At 32.0% G+C, this 24745-nt stretch overlaps 1 protein-coding gene across 2 annotated transcripts in view; it reads left to right on the top strand.

The window, feature by feature from the left end:
- Window positions 1–24745, top strand: part of LOC140439464 (odorant receptor Or1-like) — a 167948-nt gene that overhangs the window by 53694 nt on the left and 89509 nt on the right. For both annotated transcript variants that reach the window (XM_072529388.1, XM_072529387.1), the window contains exons 4-5: window positions 15714–16031; window positions 21583–21682. In XM_072529388.1, the coding sequence (XP_072385489.1) occupies window positions 15714–16031; window positions 21583–21682 (418 nt within the window). The remainder of the gene's footprint in view (window positions 1–15713; window positions 16032–21582; window positions 21683–24745) is intronic.

Raw genomic sequence — 24745 nt, 5'->3', positions numbered from 1 at the left:
GCATTTTCTAATTCTTCCCCTGTTATTGGTATATTTAGATTGTTATTGTTTTGATCATAATATTCTATAGGATTTTTTTCTTCTTTTATTTTGATATCTAAGAAATTTTAAGTTACTTGAGTTATATTCATAAGTCTCTCTCTCTTGTCGTTTCCTCATTGCTGAGGATCGTGATTTCCTACAATGCGGGCTGTCAATTCTCTCCATCTCTTGCGATTTTGGGCTGCTCTCATGGACTCGGAAAACGTCTTCATAAAAAATTCATAAGTAGATGCTAGTATATTAAATATTTCTTCTGGGCTTTTATAAATAGTGTTATTTCGAGTATGAAAATTGATTGATTTATGAGGTTAAAATACTACTTAACTAGTATTAAAAGGCAGTTTTCTGCTGTTACCAGAGGCGTGCTGTAGGGATACACACTTCCTTTTTTCCTCTTAGAATCTACGCCGCTCTCGTTGTAATCATTTCAGTATGTTTGTTTTAATTCTTTGTTTCTTTTTACGTAAATATCAACCTTTTGTCTCAATGCGATAGAGAAAGTAGTTTTCTACTTATGTATTTCAGATAGAGCTTATAAAACGATGGCTAGATAAGCCAATACTGTTAAAAAATATTTATTTAGACTAACTACTGTAACAATAAGTTAATTTAATAATTTGTCAAAGTGGCCTTCATGTCAATACATTTTTAAATTCTATCAGGAAAATTTCTCCTAACCTTCAGAAACATGTTTGGTTAATTTTTAATAATATTTGCAGCATTTTCCAAAATTATTGTTGGATATTAATTTATTGAGCATACACAAGGATCTTTATATGTATTTAAAAATAAAAATCAAGAGGATTAAAATTAGACCCTACCCTATCCATCTATGATAAAACTGATTGTTCAAATGATTTCGCACCACCAAGGAAAAATGTGATGGGGCTCGATCTTGAATAAACCATATTTGTATAATAAACCATAACTCTTCCAATTCATCAAAAAGGGTGTTTTGAAGAAATTCCAAAAGCGAATTGCCGTTGAAATTTGCAGGTAATTCGAAGGGACCTGTTAAATTATCCCTAAAAATTTCAAACCAAACATTTATTCTATTTTTAAATAGCATGTGGATTTTGGTTATCCCAAATGTAACAATTTTTTCATTTATAAACGCCTCTACGTGTGAAAGTGGCTTGATCTGTAAAAAGAACATTGCTAACGAAATTGTTATTTGCATTTGTGATATCCATAAAATATTGTACAAATTCCATTTGTCGAGAAAGATCTGTGGGTAGCAAGTTCTGCACTAGAATAAAATGGTAAGGTCTTTAAGGTCTTAAGTCTTTTTTTTAATATTCTGAAAACTGAAGCTTAGCTTATTCCAGTTATTGGTGATAAACGTCTGCTACTCAACTGAGGTTCATTAGCAATTCTTTCCAACACATCATCCTCCTGATACACTGTAATTATTTTTGGACCTCTTAGATCTCGCTTCTAATAGAATTGCCGCTATAATTTGAACAGTTTCCGCTAACCGGTCGTAAGTGTTTTTAAAAGTCCTGCAATGAGGTTGTCGTCTGTTAGAATATGTGTAATTGTAGATATTTTTGAGCAGCAGTACGCTTTGTATAATTTGCTTTTGCATAAACACAAACCACGTACCGCATTTCCGCATTTGAAAAATTATTATGACGTGGCATTTTCACAAAAAACTCTACTATAACATTAGGTATTCTTACACTTTTCAATTACAATTGTCGGTCTAACAGTTGTAACACAAATAAATGACTACTTAATTTTAAATGAGCCCTACAACTTGTTAGGTTGATAATTTCTGAAATAGTTCATAATTCCAAGAATTGAAAATATGTAATACCTATTAAATATTCACAAAAAGTTAAGGTCAGACGTCTGTCTTTTGCGGCATGCAAAAGTTCGCCAGTGTTAGTTACGCCTGTCCAGTTCTTTATATTTCGCAGCCACGACATTTGTTTGCGACCTACTCCTCTCTTGCCCTCAATCTTTCCTTGGATAATTAGTTGAGGGATTGCGTATTTTTCCCCTCTCAGGATGTGGCCCAGGTATCCAATCTTTCGTGCCTTGGTCAAGCTGAGCAATTCTCTCTCAGTATTTGCTCTTCTTAGGACTTCCTCGTTTCTCACCCTATCTGTCCATGGTATGCGGAGCATTCTTCGCAAGGTCCACATTTCGAAGGCTTCCAACTTGTTAATGGAAGATATTTTCAACGTCCATATCTCCATGCCGTATAACAATATGGACCATACATAGCACTTAACCATTCTGTAACGGAGATTGAAGGAAAGATTGCGGTTACAAAGTAGCGGTTTAAATTTAAGAAAAGCTTGTCTTGCTTGTTCGGTACGGCATTTTATTTCTTGTTGAGGATCCCATTGGTCATTCACCATCATTCCCAAGTATTTGAATGTTTTCACTTGCTCGATTGGAGCATTATCTACGTGCAGTTGTACTCTGAAAAATGCGCCCTTTCTTATTGTCATGCATTTTGTTTTTCCAGCATTTATCTTCAGGCCATATGTTTTCCTGTGGTGTTTATTTTATTTAGTATCAACTGCATATCATGTTCGTTATCTGTGATTATTGCGGTGTCGTCAGCGTAACGAATGTTATTTATCGGGTACCCGTTGACCTTTATACCACAATCAGTGCCTTCAAGTGCCTCTGCAAAAACATTCTCCACATAGAGGTTGAACAGCATAGGAGACAAAATACACCCCTGTCGCACCCCTCGTAAAATTTCGAATTCCTCTGTGTTTGTTGATTTGTTCAGCCTCACACGTGCCTTTTGATTCCAATAGAGATTCTGGATAACTCTTATATCTTTCTCATCAATATCAGCATTGTGTAGCATTTTTATTATTTCATCGTGTTTTACGGTGTCAAAAGCTTTTTCGTAGTCGAGGAATGTGATGACTATATCTTTTCGTTGGTCCATACAGTTTTGTACCAGGGTATTCAAGCAGAATGATGCTTCGCGCGTCCCGAGTCCCTTCTTGAAACCAAATTGTGTCTTGCCGCTCAGCTCTTCTAGTTTTCTGAACATTCTTGTGTGGAGTATGCGAAGAAATATTTTAAGTAAATGACTCATCAAGCTAATCAGTCTGTGGTCCTTGCACCTTGTCGCTCTTTGTAATTTAGGGATCATTATGAAGGTTCAACAAAGCCAATCCGTTGGAATGTGGCCGGTGTCATATATGGCATTGAAGATTGTTACCAGAGTGTCGATGTTGTCATCATCCAACAGTTTTAGGGCTTCCGTAGTAATGCCATCCGGTCCAGGGGCCTTGCCCAGTTTTGCTATTTTTATAGCGTACTCCACCTCGGCGCGAATAATCGGAGGACCGGACAAAGTTTCTGTAGATAGGTTAGTAGTTGGCAGATTCGGTCTGTTGTCTGCAAAGAGGGACGAAGCATAATCTGTCCAGATTTTGGCTAGTTCTTCCTGGGTATGTACGTAGTCGCCTTGATCATTTTTCAGGTTTGTCTCGTGGTATTTCTTGTATATATTCGAAATTTCTTTAACCTTTTAGTGTAGTCCAAAGCTATCCCCCTTTTCTTATAGTGATTCTAATTCTTCACAACTCTCTTTCATCCAGATTTCCTTTGCGGTTTTAATTTTTGCTCTTATCGTACGTTGAGTTTCATTGTATTTACGTTGGTTCTTATGTATTTTGTACTGTCGGCGCTGCTCCATTAGCTCAAGTATCTCTTCCGTCATCCACTCGTTTTTGTGATTTCTTTTTATTTTACTTGCGATTGATTCATGCGCATTGGCTACACCCATTTTTATTTTCTCGCAGGTTTCCTCTATGCAATTTACTTGTATATTTCTCAGGTTCTCGTTGATGTGGTTGCCGTATGTAGTTCTAAGCTCTTCATCTCTCATTAGTTCTCTCATGTTTGTTATAATACTACCTAAAATGTCGGGACTGAGGTTTGCAGCTATTGAAACTACATTTATAGAAGTTCGATATTTTGTTGAATTTTTTTATTTTTTTCAACTTCATCAGAAACATACTAGACAATTAACTAACAATTAAATAAAAACATAATATTTACTACATTCTAACTTACAAAATGCTGTATTTAATTTTATGGAACAAATTACATCAGAGAAACACATGGTATTCTACGAACGAGCAAACAACATATCCAATGACGGCATATTCTCGAAGCTTAAAGACCAGCCACCTCTTCTAAATCATCTAGTTTATGAGTCATCTCATTTACCAACTTTCTTGTCTCTATTGTGATGGACAGTGTATAAAGCAAACATCGCAGTGGTTAAAACAAAAAATAACGCAGCACAAAAGTGATTGCAAAACATAGAAAAATTATTGTGAAGAAGCATATCATTCCAACTCACAGGCCACACATTTAAATTTATCAGATATCAAGAGCTTTAATACAGAAAACAATTATAAAAAATACTATTTTCTCGAAACGTACAACATAAATAAGTAAAACGATATGTACTGTAATATTTTAAAATTCTGAAGAACAAAAAAATATCTGTGGTTCGATAATAAAACAAATTGGGCCTAACTACACATGTAAAAAAAACCTAAATACGTGCCGTTTTGCTCGTTAGCAAAATACCATTTGCCGCTATGATGCAATTTGTTTCATAAAATAAAATACATTGGTAGGTAAGTTAGAATGATGAAATACTATACCTTTATCTAATTGTTAGCTATTTTTGTAGAATGTTTTTGACAAATTTGAAAAAAATAAATATTCAACAAAATATTGAACTCTGAAAATAAATATTGTTTCAATTTAATGTCGATGTCAGTCCTGACATTACAATACGACTCCGTAGTGCTGTACAATATATATATATTTATTTATTTATTTAAATAAAAAGTCAGACATAGATAAATTGAGCAACATTTATTGTTACTTACTAACAAAACATCAAAAATAAAATAGAGATTTACTTTTACATATACACACCGTAATTAATACACCTGCATACAAAACATGGTGCATACTATCAGGACAGGTTTAAGATACTACCTCCATTAATATAATAGCAAGAACTCCTAATTACTTTTTAATTACACTATTTTTGTTTTTTTTTCTGTTCTCTATGGATCAGTCAAAACACACCATGAAAAGATGTCACTAACAAAATTTTAAAATTTTAACTTTTCAACTAAATTTTAAAATGTATATTGTCCATTATTTTAAATGTTATATTTTATATGTGTGTTTTTAGCTTTAGAAAAATAATCTCAACGACTAGTAAGTTGTAATGACAATTTGAGATAATGTTGCAAATATTTACACTTTCTTCTAATTACAGTGTCTTGAAGAAGGAATAAAAGAATTCCGAAAGCTCGACCAAATGTCAAAAGAGTGTTTCTATAACATCCCGGCCAAACCTACTGAGCAGCCCTAATAAACTGTGTTGTTTATTTATATCGACAGTCAATAATATCCAGTATTTCTTGTATACATATATATATATATATATATATATATATATATATATATATATATATATATATATATATATATATATAGGTATATAATATATATATATATAGGTATATAATATATATATATATATATATATATATATATATACTTTTACGAAAAATTTGTAATTGGAATTCTTCGCAATATTGCCGCACTGTTTATATATATTTTTAACTAAAATATATATGGATCCCTGTGTCCCAAATACCACCGAAGTAGTGTAACGTGGCATTAATTTCCAAGAAATTCGGTTATGCTTGCATTTATTCTTAATTTTATCTTTATTTAATTTAAAAAAATCACTTGATGCATTGAGTGCATTGAATGAACCAGTAAAATTTGATCCATTATCTGACATCAGCTAAGTGGGTTTGCCCTGCGAGAAATGAAGTGTTTTAAGGCTAACAAACTGTTTGAGTGGAAAAATCTGATACAAATTTTGAGTTTTAAACCTTTGTTCTGGGACATACAAATAAATATACAGCCCTAATAGTCTTGCAGCCACGTCCACGTCTGTCCTTAAGAAGAAACAGACCAGCATATTCGACATCAGTAACAGCGAAAGGAAATAAAGGTTGTGCACGGGCTGTAGGAAGATTACCCAATAATGGATTATCAGAAGAAGGATGGGCATTGAAATTGGTTTTGGGCAACACGTTCCTGGGTTTTTGCTTTGTTATAATCGGTTCACAATTTGTCGATAGCTCACTACAAGTTTAACCCTAATTAGAGAAATGAAATACAGAGAGGATAGGTAATACGATATAATAGTAAAAACCAACCTGAAACTGACGGTTTAAGGTGTTTTCGACTAACCCACCTTGTATCTGAAGGAATACAATACCTTATAATCCTATTAGGAGGGTATAGTGAATGGTTAGAGATCATCGACCAGAGTCGTAGAGTATATGATGATTGAAACATTTATTTGAACTAAATAAATATATTTTTTAAATTGTACTTATGTAAATTGTATTTTTTAATTAAACTTATTTATTTTATTCAAAAATAAAAAATTTCTTGCCATTTGTAAAAGATATATTTATTTAATTAGGGGGAAAGGCGCTAAATGTCGCCTGGCAAAATTTTCAATGTGTTTTAAATGTATCCATTATTTTCGAATCCGGAGAAAACTAATAAATATTTTTGAAAAATTTAAAAGCAGAATGAAAGATTACATTATTACTGAGGGCAGAAAGTCCCTGAAAACTTCTACAATGTTTATTTTAATATGTTATGTAACAGGGATGGAAATAAAAGAGAAAATATAGTATAATTTTTAATTGAAAATATTGCATGCAAAAGAAACTTTTTATTTATTCTAATAAATATTTTATTCTGCCTTTAAATTTTTCAAAAATGCTTTTTAGTTTTCTCAGGATTTGAAAAAAAATGGATACATTTAAAACACATTGAACATTTTGACAGACGACATTTTGCGCCTTTCCCCTTTAATACCTTACGATTACAACTACTATTACTTACCTTATATAATTACGATTAGAAAACTATTCAAATTCAAAATAAATAGGATCAACTTCGGAATCCGAGTCGTCTTGAGGGTTAATAATTAGCCGTTGTGTCTCTACGGTAGCATCAATTATGTTATCAAGATCCCACATTTTTTGTTATTTTTCTATTACATGTCTTACTGTATTTTTCCAATTTTATTCTGTAATATGTTGTAAAGACTCATATAACAATTCACGCACAGCTTGTATTTTATATGACGTATTTTTTCTAGCCACATAACTTTTCATTTGTGTCCAAATGAGTTCAATTGGATTTATTTCTCAGTGGTAGGTTATTTCCGTTACGTATTTCTTGAACTTAGATTTGTGTTGCCGGCAATTTTTAAAAGTTCTGCTTTTACCATTCCATCTTTGTAAGGGAGATACTTATTCCGCAGCCAGTCAAGAATATCCTGTTTCTTCCACGCAGTCGTTGGAAGTCTTTCTACTAGTCGTGAATGATATGGTGCATTATCTAATACTATAATTGAATTTGGTGGTATGTGTTCAATCATCTGCTCAAAATACTCTTCGAAAACATCAGCTGTCATCTCCTCGTGATAGTCTTTTGTGCTTTTGGACTGAAATTCCAACAAACCATGCTTAACAAATCCTTTTTCACTGCCAATGTGAGAAATTATTAATCTACTGCCTTTACCAGAAGATGGGGAGATACCAGTAGACCAACCTTCCATAAAGGCTTGCCTGGAGCTTAATATATTTTTATCTGACCAAATTTTTTTAGAGTATGACCTGAGTTTACCCACGTTTCATCCTGGTAGAAGATTGGCCTTCCTTCAGCCCGGAATTTTCGTATGGATCTTAGATAATTTCTTCTCCAACATATTATCTCCTTCCGGTCAATCAAAAGTGATTTTTGGTCTGATTTCTCCCACCGGAAATTTAATTCTTTTAAAACTTGCCACAATTTAGTTCGTCCAATATGAGGCAAATCCGGGTCGTCTCTAACTTCTTGTAAAATTTGGTTTAGGTTTGGTATTTTTTTTTTTTTTTAAAATCCATGAATTTTCCTTCGAATACCATTTTTGGCAAATTCATCAATTTTATTAGGCTTTTTCCCTCTTTTTAAGTGTTCGTTTGTGTTTGGGCTAGGTATACCGTGTTTTTTTCTTTTTGATAGGAACCTATATATAGTTGACTCCCCTACGCCAGTCATTTTGGCACAACTTTCGACTATGTTGCGAACAGTGTTTGTGAGATTCTGAGAAACCAGAGCATCGTGAACATTCAGGACAATGGTCTTCTATCTTGGTGAATAGACAGACTTACTGACTGTATGCAACAGTACCGGTGTAAAACTTGATGATGTTGATGATGAAGCCATCACAACAATCCAACAAAACGAGCACGAGCGAAAGGTACGTATATGTTCGTAGGTATATGGAATAAAAAATCACTCACGCACTGCATATAATTCGCAAAAGAAATATTCAAGACGCTAATTACTGCCGTAGATGCGGAAACTCTAACGAGCCATAAATTACATGCGATCAAAAACGTACTAAACAAAAAAATTGTTTTCGTTCGTAATAACTTCACCCTTTCAAGTTAAGTTTTGAATATAAACTCAACAGACGAGGCGCGTGGCCAAAGCCGGCATCTTTATACCCATTATATTATTAAAAATCTGAGGAATTTCATCCTAATTATCTTGCAACGAATAGTACCTTCGGATATGAATTCCAGTTTTTCTACTAAAGTGATTAAACGCGAAGATTAGTATTGAAATATCCATAGAGATAAGGTATCCTTATTTACAAAATTGTTAATGGTTAAATTCTTATTTTTATTAATATAATATAATAACCAACATTAGTAACCAACAGTATTAAAACATTATATTATTATTTATTGAATAAACACCTTAGGAACGCCTATGATTTACGACCGTTTTATGAGTTTGAGGCACATTTCGTGCTACCAACAATTTGTGAACGGAGAATAATTTTTTGGTAGCTTGTGCCGGTTTTTTGTTAAAATTTTTATAAATTTTTTGGTTTCCAAAGCCGTGAACAACTCATTCCAAGAAAGTTAACAACATTTTAAAATTAGGCTTCTCACGTTTATATAAATGTTTCTTTAAAGAAAATCCAATATTAGGACCAGTGAATAAAGGAATATTGATGTTAGGCAGATTTATATAGCTACATGCTTAAGTTTACATGGTTTAGTTTAATAATAAACCTGCAGATTTGATATTCTAGGAGCGTTTAAAAGAAGTTTCTTAGTTTTGCTTGTGATGGTATAATAATTCATCATCATTATCTACATTAAAATTATCCTTGCTAGTCAACGCTGCAATCTTTGATTGAGTCTCATCATATTTATCAAATAGCTTAAAAATATTTTCAAAACGAGATTCCAAGTCAGAAGGGCCATATATTCTTTTTAATATAAGTTTCAAACCTAGCTATTGTGCTTTTTATATTTTTTGACTATTTGTTAGAGATTCTAAAGATATGTTTTCCGCTATTTTAAAACAAATATAACTAAAGAATCGGGCCAGATAGCCAAGCGTGCTAGGCGGCTGATTCTCATTCGCTTCACTGTCGAATGGTTCAGTGGATGTGGGTTCGAGGTTCGAGCCCCAGCTCGGTGTACAGAAAAATAAAAAAGGCTAACGCAGCAGTTTAAAATTCTAGATGAATCTGCGGCTTAGACTAGAACATGCTGGTGTCTGATCGGCCTATGGTGGAGCAGTACAGCAAGAGATAAGGGCTCGCGTCTCGGTGATACTCCTCCATAGACCCCTACCGGAAGGGCGTGGCGCCTAAATACTGGTGTATATATATATATATATATATATATATATATATATATATATATATATATATAACTAAAATATATTTAGTTGTAAGCTAAAGTTATAGCGCCTAAATATTATTTGTTATAATAAACAGTAAATAACAAACTCCAAATAAGTTTGTGTTAAGTAAAAAACCAAATATTAAAACCACTATAAAATGCAGTCAGCAAAATGCTATTCAATAAATTTTTATAGTATCTCAAAGCAGGCATTAAATATTATCGGTTAACTATCAAAAAGTATCAAATTTTAACCAAATGAGAAGCGATAACATATTTAACAACAAGAGTGTCTTGTCAAGATATAAAGCTAAATAATGTGTGGCTTTAAAGAATAGATAAAGATAGAAGACTTACTTAACTGAATATTACGAGGTCAGCATACCTTGAAACCATTAACCATATAGTTCTATGCTATTAATTCCTCAGGCTTAGAAGAACCACTCGTGTATATGTAGCCAATTTAGGCCTATTAAATTAGCAACTATATTCACAAAAGAACTGTAAACTTTAGTTTGACTTTAAATACTACAACATGACAAGCTTAAAATTACATATATTAAACGGTAAAAGGTCTGGAAGCGTCTGTTCTTTCCCTGGTAGTCTGTTCACCCTCGACCCTCAAGTGGGAAGATTTAAACATTGGCCATTGGTGTGAGTTATCTGTCATGGTGTGTATAAATATTTTCAAATATTTATTCCAGTTCTGATATGTTAATATGGAACTTAAATAATAAGCAAATAAACTATTGATGATAAAATTATTGATAAATTAAAGAAAATTGACTGAATTATTAAGCATTCAATAGTTAGTTGGTAATTTTAATATCTGACAGTTGGGACCGGAAATATTTTATACCAACAGGTGAAAAGTTCTCTATTTTAACCGGTGTAAAGCAAAATTATTCTTATTTCAATTTTTCTGTACCATGAGCAGAAATATCATCACACCGACATGAACAATGGTGAGTTTGTATAATAATTTCTGTAACACTTTAACAATTTCAAATTTATAGCACTTTATACTTAAAATATAATATTTCTATTTGAAAATGTTGATTTGCATATTATTAGGAATAACAAAAATCCATTTAATTAATACTGCTAGTCTGAACGACTTTACAATGTTGTGTTGGGACCAATCAAATGTTGTGTTGAATTTGAAATCAAATATTTTGTAAAATGAGTGTATTTCGAAACCAGATGGGATGTAATAATAACTTTGGGTTAAATAAGTTGAGGTACCATACCAGTTCAATACTGATATTTAATACAGTTTTAGGAAAATGTAGTTTCTATTTTTTTAATAAATTATAATATTTATAAGCAAATTTTTCTTATTTATAGCTCTTTAGTTTACGATGTCATCCCGTTCTAAAAAACTTGTATCCTTGGCAAAAGAACAAGATATAAAAAATAACGATAACGAATTACCATGTCAAGAAAAAACAGATAAAGATTTAATCAACCAGCTAGAAAATGATGCTAATTTTATAAATAAGTTACTACTCATAGATCAGCAAAATATATCTCCTTAAAGTGACCAAATTAATTTTCTTTTTATTGAACCCCTATTAAATAATAATAAAGTTGGAGTTAAAGAAGTAGACGACTACAATATACACAATAATTCAAATGACTACTTTAATCAGATTCCTTTCATCAATAATAATTTTCCGAAACCGTCTTCCTCTGATGCATCATCTTCACTCCAAAATTTTGAATTCTCTTCTTTGATAAATTACAAAAATGAAAGTGTTATTGGATATGAAATAGAAACACAAGATACTACTGCAGTATGTAGCTCAGAAAACGACTTTGATGCAATAAATAAACTAAATTATAATAACGAAAGTGTTATTGAAAATGAAATAGAAACACATAATACTACTGTCACATGTAGCTTAGAAAATGATTTTGATATAATAAATAAACCAGACAGTAGTAGATATGCTGAAAGACTCCAGTCTAATTTCAGCGATGCATCTAACGAAGGATTCGGTCTGGTGAACTATTCAGACAATTATGATTCTGACAATCAATCTGAAAATTTGGGGCCAGTAAAAAGAAAAAGAAGAAAAAGATGCCAAGTGGATAAATCTACTTGGGTTTATGAAGAAAACAGAAAGAATAGAGGAACTGGGCAAAGATATTTTGGAAGAAAAAAAGATAATAACATTTGGAATAATAGAGTTCTGAGACAGACAAAAATCCTTAGTATTTTTTGGAAAAAAATGACTTGGGGAGAGAAAAGAATTTATGTAGACGCGTTAGTACAAATAGTAAAAACTCAACGTCACACAGACAGAAAAAATGAATCTGAAACAAGAAGAAATTGTTCTGTTATAAATAATTTAAGAAAAGGTGAAAAGTTAATAAGAATATGCAAAACAATGTTTTTAAACACATTGTGCATAGGGAAATGGTGTGTTTTAAACTGGAAGGAGAAAAGACAAATACAAAGCGTTCATAAAAGAGAAAATGAAGAGGAAGTAAACAGTATCCCACCCATTGAATCTAAAAAAACCAAGAAATCTAATTCTTTTGAATTGGAAAATAAATCAATGAATGAATTTCTCGATAACTTACCTACTATGGAATTCCATTATTGTAGGGCATCAACAGGCAAAAAGTACATCATACCTGATTGGTCAACTAAAAAGGCCCTTTACGATATTTATGTAAACAATTGGTGCAAGGAACGTAATGTAAAAGCCCTATCTGTATGCTTTTTTTAATACCGCGATGGATTTAAAAAATTTGTCCTTATATCATCTAAAAAAGGATCAATGTCAGATCTGTTTATCACATAAATTAGAAGAATATTCAGAAGAGCAACATACTTTACATATTGAAAAGAAAAAAGAAGCCCGAAAAGAAAAAGAAAAGGACAAAGAAACAGAAAAATATGTATTTACAATGGACTTACAGGCAGTGACGTTAGCACCACGTTCTAATGTTTCCAGTCTATATTATAGGACCAAACTCTGCGTTCACAATGTTTGTTTTCACAATTTAACTTAAAAACTCTACAGGGAACATGCTATTTATGAAACGAATCAGAAGGAGGTCTCAGTGCCGAAGAATTCGTCACAATTGTGGTTAAATTTCTATTGGACGAAATAATACTAGCATTAAATAAGGAAATACGTGAGCAACCATGAGCAGTACGTTATTAAATTTAGCCCTAACAAATAATGTAGCAATAGAACAAAAGTTCTTGGAAGTTGGCCATACTCAAATGGAAGCTGACAGTATGCACGGATCCATTAAAAAACGGTTAAAGAATAAAATATTCAATAAGTATAATGAGTATATTGAAGTATGCCAAATAGCTAGAAAAAATCCTGAGCCTTATAGTGTCCATTATCTAACCCATGACTTTTTCAAAAACTTCAAGGATGTGATTTTTTTTAAGTCAATAAGACCTGGAAAAATGAAAGGTGACCCCAAGGTATGTTTAAATTATGCGTTGTATATTTTTAGGCAATGTACAAATTAGAAATACAGACAGAACTCATAGAAGCTACAAAAGCTCTGTATAAAGAAAATAAAGTGTCCATTAAAATGGGAACAAGAATCATAGAAGACTTCACCACAACAAAAGGGGTTCTGCAGGGTTGTTCCACATCTCCAACCCTATTCAAAATATACTTAGAGAAAGCCTTGACTCCATGGAAAAGAAAATGCGAAGGCACGGGAGTACCGGTACGGAACGAATACCTATATACGTTAAGTTTTACAGACGATCAAGTAGTGATTGCACAAGACCAAGACGACCTCAGCTACCTGATGAAGAAACTACAAGAAGAATATACCAAGGCTGGCCTAGATATTAACATCGCGAAAACAGAGTACCTATCTACAAGTGAAGAAGACATAGAAGATCTACAGATTGATGACAACGTAACAATCAAAGGAAAGGATAAATTCAAATACTTGGGGTTTATAATCACGAAAAAGGCAACAACAGAGGAAGAAATTACACAAAGATTAGGATAAACAAGAACAGCGATCCGACAACTTAACTCAGTATGGTGGAATAGACACTTAAATATGAAGACAAAAACGCAGATTTATAAAACATTAGTGCGAAGTATTATGACATATGGGGCTGAAAATTAGATCATAAACAAGAAAAACAGCAGTAAGATAGTAGCAACAGAGATAGAATGCCTGCGAAGATGCTGCAGAGTAACAAGAATGGATAGGAGAAGTAATGACGAAATAAAGCAAAGAACATCAATAGAAACAGACATACTAACATATATAGAACAAAAAAGACTAAAGTGGTATGGACATGTAAGAAGAACTAGCGACAGCAGATGGATAAAGAGAATAACCGAATGGAGCCCCATAGGAAGGAGGAAAAGAGGACGACCCCGAAAATCCTGGAGGAACGAAGTAGACGACGCCATGAGTAAGAGAGGACTAAACGATGGAGAATGGAACAACAGAGAGAGATGGAAAAGGTTGAGCGAGGGAAGGCAGTAAATACTGTAGAATCCCTAAATATATATATATATATATATATATATATATATATATATATATATATATATATATATATATATATATACATATATATATATATTTAGTGTGATGAATTTTCTTTTTGGGTTACAGATTTGCGTGCCCTGCAATATAATCCCGATGGAAATATTTACTATAAATTAAGATTCGGGGGTGATTGATGCATATTACCACAAAGAAAAGATAATAAAGTTGTAATGATATGCTGGACGTTCAACACGAACCGTGGGAGTGTCGATAATCGCGAACCCATTTCCACGACGACACGACGAGGTGGGATCCGGAGCGGCTATTTAAGGCGAGCGACTGGCGGAATTAGATTAGTCTTGTGGCTAACGCTCTAGGGTCCCTGGCTCGCTGCTATTGAATCTGCGAGCCGATCCGGACAGAGAGACTTCCGTAGTGAGGATTATACTCTGTCCTCAATCAAGCAGAACCCGTGGGTATTGTGCATTGAACGTTACCGTATAGCGTGGATCTGCACAATCGAATATTTCGATTGCGAGTGCGTTTGGCGCTTCCGCTGGATTGAAGTGGAAGCGAGTACAACTCTGCGTGCGATTGAATTCGCGTATTCCATTTTGTTTGTTTAATTTTTCTTTTACAGGCGTTCACCGGGAAAATTACTCTCGCGGGATCCAGACGAGGGCATAGAATACGTTTTATTTTTGGAATGGAATTTTATTTTTGGAATACAACAAAACTTTGGAATGAACTGCCAGGCTTATATGCAACCCGACGTAAAATAGTAAAGAAAAAGTTCGAAGATTTACAAGAATTAAAAAAAGTAATCCCTTCCGATTATTACGAGTACTATGATAATATAATAATTAGTTTTATGCATTAGATTTTAGAAAAAACTGTTTTGTTTAACTATTTTCTAGTTTGTTATGATTGTGCAGGATTAAAATAAAAACTGTCTAACTCCCAAAAAAAATTGTTTTCTTATTAAGTAAAACAGCTAACTCCTGATTATTTTTATAACAGCCAAAATATTAGAAAATATGGTATAATTTTATTATAGTACAAGTTTTCAATTATAACATAATTATTATTTATATTTGTGAAATCTCTAAATGTCACTCTGCACCCTCCAACCAGTTTTTATTGTCTCCTGTAAAATTTACATTATTGGAGTTAGCTGGTTTACACTTTAAGCCATTGATATGTATATTTTTAAATAAGACAAAATTCTTTTAAAAAATTTAAATTTAAAGGAAAGTATATAGATATGTAAAAAATACATATTTTATAAACTTTAGACTAACCTTTGAAACAATTTTGACCAACGTGAACAATGCTTTGCAAAAATTCTAACAAATTTTACATTTTCAGATCTCTATACCCATTCGATTGTAGCGTCAGCCCTATATACGAAATGATCTACATTCTTCATTGTTTTATTAATGCCTACCTCGTCAATTGGGCGGTACTGGGATTTGATTTTTTATTTATGGGCATTTGCCGGAACATCGTAAGTCAATATACTTTGTTACAAAAAGCTTTTTTGCAGCTTGGAACAGAGAAGGAAAAATATCTAAATAAGAAGTTACGAAGTTTAAATATTGATTTAATTGTAAACGGTAATTTACAAGCGAATGGGAATTCGACGCTGCTTGTGAAGTTAATTCAACTCCATCAGCTGTTGCTAAAGTAAGTCCGGGTATATTAATTTATTTTAACATTTATATACTGAATTTATTGTCTTTCAGTTATATTAACTGATCATCTTCATCATTTTTTTTTGTTCATCTACTTAATCCATTGTTTTACTCTCATACGCCATTTTATCATGGTGTTAAATGGGCCTTTTCTCGGTGTCTGGTTCTCACCATTCGTATAACTGTTCATATTTTTTGTGACTAAACGGCTTCAAGAACTTTTCTTGTTGGTTAATCCACATTATTCTTGTGTACTCGGCCTGATTTCACCTCATTCGGAGCGACGAATTGTACGGTTTGCGACAACCACTTCTTCAAATACCAACATTTCTAATTTGCTACACAACCACATTTGGACCGCGTTATGTAATAACGGATTAACCGCCAAAAATTCAAAATCGAGATAATAGTGCCATCTTGCAGCTAGGGTGCAAATCTATGTATAAAAATAGGTTTGGTAAAAAAAAATTCAAAAAAAGCGGTTTTTGAACGCCTGTATTAAGCGACATTTTTTACTTTATTAAAAAAAATCACACAATAGGATTTGTAATATCGAATTAAACGCCAAGTTGATTTTACAGAATTAAAAACCCTTACAACAAAAATTGTAATATTAAATCAAGCGCCAATAATAGTATATAATCCATTGTCATAAACAAAAATCCGCATCTTTTAAATGTAATAACGAATCAAGCGCCATGAACAGTCGGTTAGTTCTTTATTACAAAACACAACATATTGTCTAACGTTCAAGATATCGAATTAAAAGACATTCTTTGTCAGGTAATTCGTTATTTTAAAACAAAATGCACGCTCTGTTGAATCATTGTATCATTGTACCTCAGTCGTTAACCAACAAGTGATCAGAGTGTTGTCATTTCTTATCAGGTTACACGACGTGCAATAAAATAATTAGCTTAGATCTACTTTTTTAATCTATCAAAATGAATAATCCAAGCCTTATGAATAAAAGTTCTAGAAGTTACAACCTTTTAAACTTTCATTATTATCATCATCCTTCAACCCCGATCTATCCACTGCTGGATGTAGGTCTCCCTCAGTCTTTTCCATGTATTTCTGTTTTGTGGTGTTTGCATCCAATTTTTGTCAATCCGTTTTATGTCATCAGACCATCTTGTTGGCGGACGACCTCTACTTCCATATGCTTCATCTTGGTCTCCAATGTACGATTCGCTGCATCCGTCTGTTATCCGACATTCTAGCTATGTACCCCGTCCAGTTCCACTTAAGGGTCATAATTATTTCTATGGCATCTTGTACTCCTGCTCTCCGTCTTATTTCCTTGTTCGTAATCCGATCCCTACGAGAAATGCCTAACATCGAGAGTTCCATGACTCTTTGTGTAACATAAATTTTATTACTACTTTTATAGGTTACTGTTAGAATTTCTGCACTATATCAACCACATGTAAGTACTGGCAAGATGCACTGATTTTAGGCTTTTATTATGAGACACATAATATGCAGTTCTGACTTAGGACATATCTCAGTTTGCCGAATGCCACCCAACTTAGTCATATGCGGCGTCTTATTTCGCACGTTTGATTATCTCTTCCTATGCGTATCTCATGCCCCAAGTACTTATAAGAAGTGTTTTTTTCGATATGAATGTCATTTACTGAAATCTTTTCGCTTAACACAAGATTTCTCATGACTTGTGTTTTAAACTACTGTAACTTTACTTAACGAGGTACTTTTTTAGGTGCAAGTGAGTTTCTAATGAACGCATCAATAAACTCGACATTTAATAATGAAAGTACCTGCCCTAATGAAGTCAGTTCTATGGGAGAGGAGAAATTACCTGAGGACTCAGTATTATTGGATATATCCTATTCTAATGCGAGTATTGAATATAGAAGTTTGAGTGTTGATATGGAAAACAACACAAACGTTACTAGATCCGAGCAAGTTACAGCCGAAAATTTTCAGCTAAACTTCCAACAAAACGTAAAAAGTAGTACACAACAAGTGCAAGAAACAAACGAGGAAGTCTTTGGCTTAGAAAACGACAATCATTTAACAACACATGCAAATAATGAAGAATCCTCCGAAGAATCTAATGGAGGTCATACAGAAGCTGCTAGAGAGCAAGGAAATGAAAATAAAGAAAATATATTAGAAACAGAAATAATGGAGACATATAAACAAGGAAGACCAAGAAAAGGTCGCAAGAGACGAGTAGAAAATCAATCCCGGCAATTCCGAAAAGTTTTATGCGAAACCAATAAGCCGTATGTAAGTCAAAAGCGCAAATCGGTAGAAGCTAGACAGTTTAGAGATTATCGCTGCAAAGATAAATGTTACGACAAAATAAGTTTGGAAGAAAGGCAACAAGAATTCAACAAATTTTGGGCACTTAATAACTATCAAGCTAAATGCCTCTATATATCTTCTTCCGTCTTTGTTGTGCCTATAAAAAGAAAAAGAGCTAAACTAACATCTAAAACAACCCACACAAGAATATACCACCTAGCTGGTAGAGAAGTATGCTCAAAAATGTATATTCAAACTTTGAGAATATCCTCGGCAAGAGAAGACCGGTACTTAAAAAAAGTTAGTTCAACAAATATGTCATTAAAAATCGCAGAGGAGAAAAGACAGCTATCCATCGAAAAATGCCAGAAGATCGTAGACAAAGAATTATTGACCACATAAGCAAATTTCCAAAGTATAAGTCACATTATTGTAGAAATCAAAGTGAACGCCTTTTTTTAAATAGTGATGTAACATTAGACAAAATGTTTAACTTGTATAAAGAAGAACATCAGGATATTGTTTCTTTTTCTTCCTATAAACGCATATTTTATGACAATTTTAATTTGCAAAGAAAACGACTGAAAAAGGACACATGCAATAAATGCTATAATTTTGTAGTTAAAATTCAAAGTTCTACATCTGAGCAAGAGAAAAAACAGTTTGAGAGACTGAGAGATACTCATCAAGATGAAGCAAAAGCGGCTAAAAATCTCATGAATTCAGATCTCCAAAAAGCTAAAAATGAAGAAAATGTGGAGGTACTGACATTTGATTTGAAAAAAACTCTACCACTACCACGCATTCCAACGAACATTGTATTTTACAAAAGGCAGTTGTGGCTTTATAACCGCGGTATACATTCAGGAAAAACTGGGCGAGGATATTGCTATGTTTGGGTCGAAGGCACAGCAGGAAAAGGAGCACAGGAAGTAGGTTCAGTTTTACTAAAATATTTGCAAGAGAACTTAACACCTCAAATAACTGAATTGATATGATGGTCTGACAGTTGCGGAGGACAAAACCGCAATATTAAAATTGTGATGCTCTTAAAATCTGTGCTTGAGCTTATACCTTCTTTAAAAAAAAATAACGATGCGCTTTCTAGTATCAGGACACAGTTTTATGCCCAATGACTCCGAATTTTGGGACATAGAATCAGCACCAAAGTTCCAAAATCGGTTGTACACTCCAGACGATTATATAAACGTTATGAAAAGTTGCCGAAAACGAAACAAATTAACGGTTCTAATGGTACAAAAAGAAGAGTTTAAAGGAGTTGGGAATATTTTAAAAAATATCGTAAATAGAAAGAAAGATATAAATGGGAACTCGATTAACTGGCTTCAAACTAAAGAAATACTGCTCTCCAAAGAAAATCCTTTTAAAATATATTTTAACAAAAATCATGGCGGAAATTTTCAAGAAGTAGACATAAGTAAACGAGTCAAAAGACATGCAACAAGAACTACAGAATTTTCGTATTCCTCCAAACTTCAAATTTTGTGGCCTAATGGAAAACCTGTCTCTATCCCAAAACTTAATGACATCATGTCATTATTGGAACTTATCCCATTGGATGCTAAACAATTCTATGAAAATATCGTAGGGAACGAAGACATTCAAGATGGCATTGACGGCTTTAATGGATCATTGGATTTCGATATTGAAGACTTATCTTAGTGAAGTGTTTTTGGTGTATTTTCTATGTAAACGATGTAACTTTTTATATGTTTTAACGTAAAAAAATTAATAAAACATTATTATAACAAGCATTTCTTATTTTGAAATATCAGATTAAGCGCCAAATATGTCTTTTAATCCGATATTCGGATCTTAACTCATGCGTATCTTAAAAAATCATTAACGAATTAAGCGACATTTGATCGAATAACTTTTAAAATATAAACTATTTTTAAAAAATTTAAAAAACATGTGAAAGTCTATTTATATTTGCATTAATCTATAAAATATGAAATATGTCATTACTATATTTTAGAAAAAGCACCGAAAACAGAATTAAAATCTTTAAACCCATTTATCTCAAAACTACATTTTGGCGCTTAATCCGCTATTACATAATGCGGTCCATTTAATGTCCTCGTCTATTTCGTGTCTTGTGTTCTGGTTCTCACCATTCATATAAATGTTCGTATTCTTTGTGGCTAAACGGCTTCAAGAACTTTTCTCGTTCTCTAGTCGTAAGACTATAGTTTAGTATTTAAAAATGCCGCACATTTTGATAACACTTAGTACAAGTATCCTATCTATAGATCAGTAATAAAATAAAACTTATGACGATTCAAACATTTATATTTCCGAGATTAATTCATGAACATAGTTTACAATAAACATTACTCAACAAAAATAATTTAGTAAACGATAAAATAGAGTCGACATTACACTTTTATTATTAAATGTGTAAAACTCAAGAAAGTCTGTAAAATCTAATGTATATAATATGTCATTAAAAGGATATTAAAATTAAAGTAAAACAAAAATTATAATTCATTTTACTATAGCCTAAAATATCTATAGTCTACTACAGTCTAAAATTCATATTAAGAGATAAAGTAGACGGAAGAAAAAAAATTTGACTTTTGGTGATCTATAAAATGACTCTAATTAGCCAATTTGATCCATAATGGGTTTAATCATACTTATTTCTGTATTTTACTAGGAATTGTTATGAGTAAGATAATTTCAAATGTAATTTTCAATAGGCATTTTCATCAAAATATTTTTTTGGGCACATTCGTCAGTATCAGCCCTTATTTTCATACTGTTTATTTTTGTATACTAAAGTAACATGCATATTAAAGTATATGTGAACACATAATTAAACTAAAGATACTAAAGGATGTAAAGTTAATAAAAATAAGAAATGCGAAATTAAATGAGATAGAGAAATGTTGACATAGGTAATGTTTAGTTTATTTAATCTTGACTTCCTTCATAAGTTTCAGGTTAAAACTTATTGGTGCCTATTTTGTTTTGCGGTTTAGCTGTATTCCATGTTTTTTATTTTTCTTTTGCCACACTGTTATCTAATTATTATCTATCATTTTTTTATCTGTCTTTAATCTGTACTTTTTGATTAACTATATCCTTCAAACTCCCAATAAAGTTCTGACTTGAGTAACGTGGTCTTCGTTAAGTCTTGGTAAACGATCAGCTTTTTCGTTACAATCTAACAATGTTCATATTGTTTCTAAAATGTATAGAAACATAAAACATATAAAAGTAAATATTTTCTTTTTTGATTTCAGGACCACTAAAAACGTCGAAAATGTATTTAATTTAATGGCAGCTTGTCAGTTATGTAGTAGCATTGTCGCTATTTGTGTATCAGGATTTATATCCACAAGGGTATGTGTTAATTTAATTATTAATACTAGTAGATTATTATATTAGTTTGTATTTTAGCTTGATCTCTGATCACGCAATAATTAATAGCCCATTGTTCCGTCTTATTATAATTTAGTTCATAGTATTTTTTATTTTATTTTATTTAGATTCATAGCGATAATTTTTAAATTTTTGGGTAAATTTTAGTTTCCAGAAATCTATTAAAAGATTAAACTATTTATTAGTTTTACATATTTCTGGGGAAAATGTATCTAATATTATTCCTCCCTTTAGAAAGTATGTACATGGCAACTTCGTCGGCTATTGTTGTCGTATCTGCGTCTGTATATGTTTCTGCTAAGGATAATATGAATGATTTTATAATTTACGTTTTTACCCCAAGGTAAAATTATATAGTTCGTAGTAAAGAACTCCCCTCTACCAGGGATTTCTGTTAGGCATTTGTAATGTATTTTTAGTAGTATCGAATGAAACTCAGTTCTGTAAACATGTATAGTAATCAATAAATAGTTCTATGAAAATGGTCGTCGTATATTATTTTAATTTAATAAAATAATATTTTATAGCAAATATATCTCACGGTAAACTAATCGTGGGTAATGACATGGTCCTTGATCGAGACAAATATAACTAGTGGTTTTCATGTCGTATTTGAAGAACTGAGCTTAGTTATTGTCGAAAAAATAGAACTTTTTATTGTATTGTGATTTGTGTGTGTGTGTGTGAGAGAGAGAGAGAGATGGCATTAGACAAAAAAATCTTTTTGCCACAGAAAATTGTTATAAGGATGTTTAAATTTTTATTTTAGAATCATTTATAAACTTGATTAGAATATTATATATAGATTTGTCAGAATAAGATTACAGATTGCTGATGTTAACTGGTAGGCTAATATTGAGATCAATTAAATCTATATATAGGCTTCGAGTCTGTTCCCTATGATTAGGACAACCGAAAAATAAGTGGTTCAAACCTCCGACAGATTTACCATCACAAGGACAGAAAGAGGTTTCATAGATTCCAATCCTTTGCAGATGGTCTGGAAAGAGGCAATGGTTAAGTTTTAACCGGGTTATTAACGAAGAGTGTACTTTATTATAGTTAAAATTAAAATGGGGAATATTTTGTGGTAAGCATGGATGAATAGAAAAGTAATGGTTTCTTGAAGTCTTCTGAACCTCTTTATATTTTGACTCCATCTTTTCCTGCCAATACTCCTGATAATAGAAAAAAGATCTTTAAAGTAGTAATAATTTGTAATTTCGGATAACTCAGATGTATTTTTTGCCATACCATCCACTAATTCGTTTCCAATTACTCCATTATGTCCTTTAACCCAGAGTAAAGTAACTGTTTTTTTTTTGTGAATTTTAGATCATGTAATAATTTTTTGATATCAAGTATAATGGAGTTTTGAAAACTATCCAATGGATGGCTACGAATAGCTTGTAATACTGCCTGAGAATCCGATACTATTACGATGTTCTCACAATAATTAGTGACACACCAAGTTAGTGCTTTCTGTATAGTAGCAGCCTCGGCTGTAAAAATAGAACAACATTCAGGAATTCGATATTTCTCAACATAATTGCTGTTTGAAACAAAAAACAGAAACCAGTACTTTCAACAGTTTTTGAACCATCTGTATAAATTATTGTTAAATCTTCCCCTAATTTGCTTAGTATGGATTTGAATATCATATTAGTTAAAATTGACAAGTCTGAATAAGAGGGCATTATAATGGTTGGTTTGTCTATCAGAACTGTAAAGTCTTGTATGTAAAAAGGAAATTTTGGTAGCTGTAATATATAAGATTGAAATGAATTCGTATCGATAAAAGATTCTGCAAAAGGAGGAGAATTTTTTATTCTCCAATAAGAATTTGTTAAATTTTCTGTAAAAAGTAAACTTATTTTGTGAACCATAGTTGTATTAAACGATCTGTATGTTATTAGACGTTTGTTGGCTAACATTTGCCTACGTATGTGTAAAGGTGGTTCCTGGGCTTCTGCTAGAACTGCTTGGTTTGGTGAAGACATCATAGCTCCTAGACAAATTTTTATTGATTTAAATTGTATTCTATCAAGAGTTAATAGATTTGTTTTGCATGTTGAACCGTAAAGAACACAACCGTAATCCAGAATGGATCGTATGTAGGATCTATAAAACATTAAAGAGATATTTTGATGCTCCCCATTTTTTTTAGAAACGAAACGCAGAAGGTTAATTCCACGCTCGCACTTTTGTTTTACGTACTTTATATGGCTGGACCACAAGAGTTTTTTATCTAGGATCATGCCTAGTTACTTATACTCTTCTGCTAAGGGGAAATTATAATCACCTATCTGGCATTTGCCTGTGACTTTTAAAGTTATACTTCTCTACGCACGGTCGGCGTTGGAAATTTGCATGGAAGTGAATCTGTGAAACCATTACATATTATGTAAGATAATGAGTAAGAGAGAGACAGAAGATATATTTTCTCTCTCTTCCTCTCTCGAGAATAAAAATGTTCCTTTTGTATGTATATATATTTAATATTATATTATATTATATTATATATATATATATATATATAAATAATATTGTATATATATATATATATATATATATAATATTATATATAATATAACGTTTATAATTATTTTAGGCTTTTGTATTTCAAAATAATCACTGTTTTACCGAGAACTATCAATTTTGAAATCCGTTAGTGCCATGTCTAATTGGCAAATCATTTACGTTTTTGGTTCATACGCTGGTGGTTGTGGTTCGAATCCCAATTATGAATTTCCTTTTGTATTTTTGAAATATTTAAAAAATTCACGTTAATCTTATTAAATATATGTAATATACGCAAAAAACATAAATTTTAAAATAAAATGAAAATTTACAACATAATCCGAGTTGTTGGTTTTTTATTTTTATCTTCGTAAAGTAAGTGAATGTATATTGGCAGTTTTAAATACTTGAAGTTGAATATTACATTTTAATTTATATTGTATTATTATATTAAATTATGTTGCAGTGTATTTATTGTATTGTAATTTTTATATTAATAACAAA

The sequence above is a fragment of the Diabrotica undecimpunctata genome, chromosome 4, assembly GCF_040954645.1.
Source record: "Diabrotica undecimpunctata isolate CICGRU chromosome 4, icDiaUnde3, whole genome shotgun sequence".
NCBI lineage: Eukaryota > Metazoa > Arthropoda > Insecta > Coleoptera > Chrysomelidae > Diabrotica > Diabrotica undecimpunctata.
Note: the sequence above shows the minus strand (reverse complement) of the source record. Positions and strands in the feature narration are given on the sequence as shown.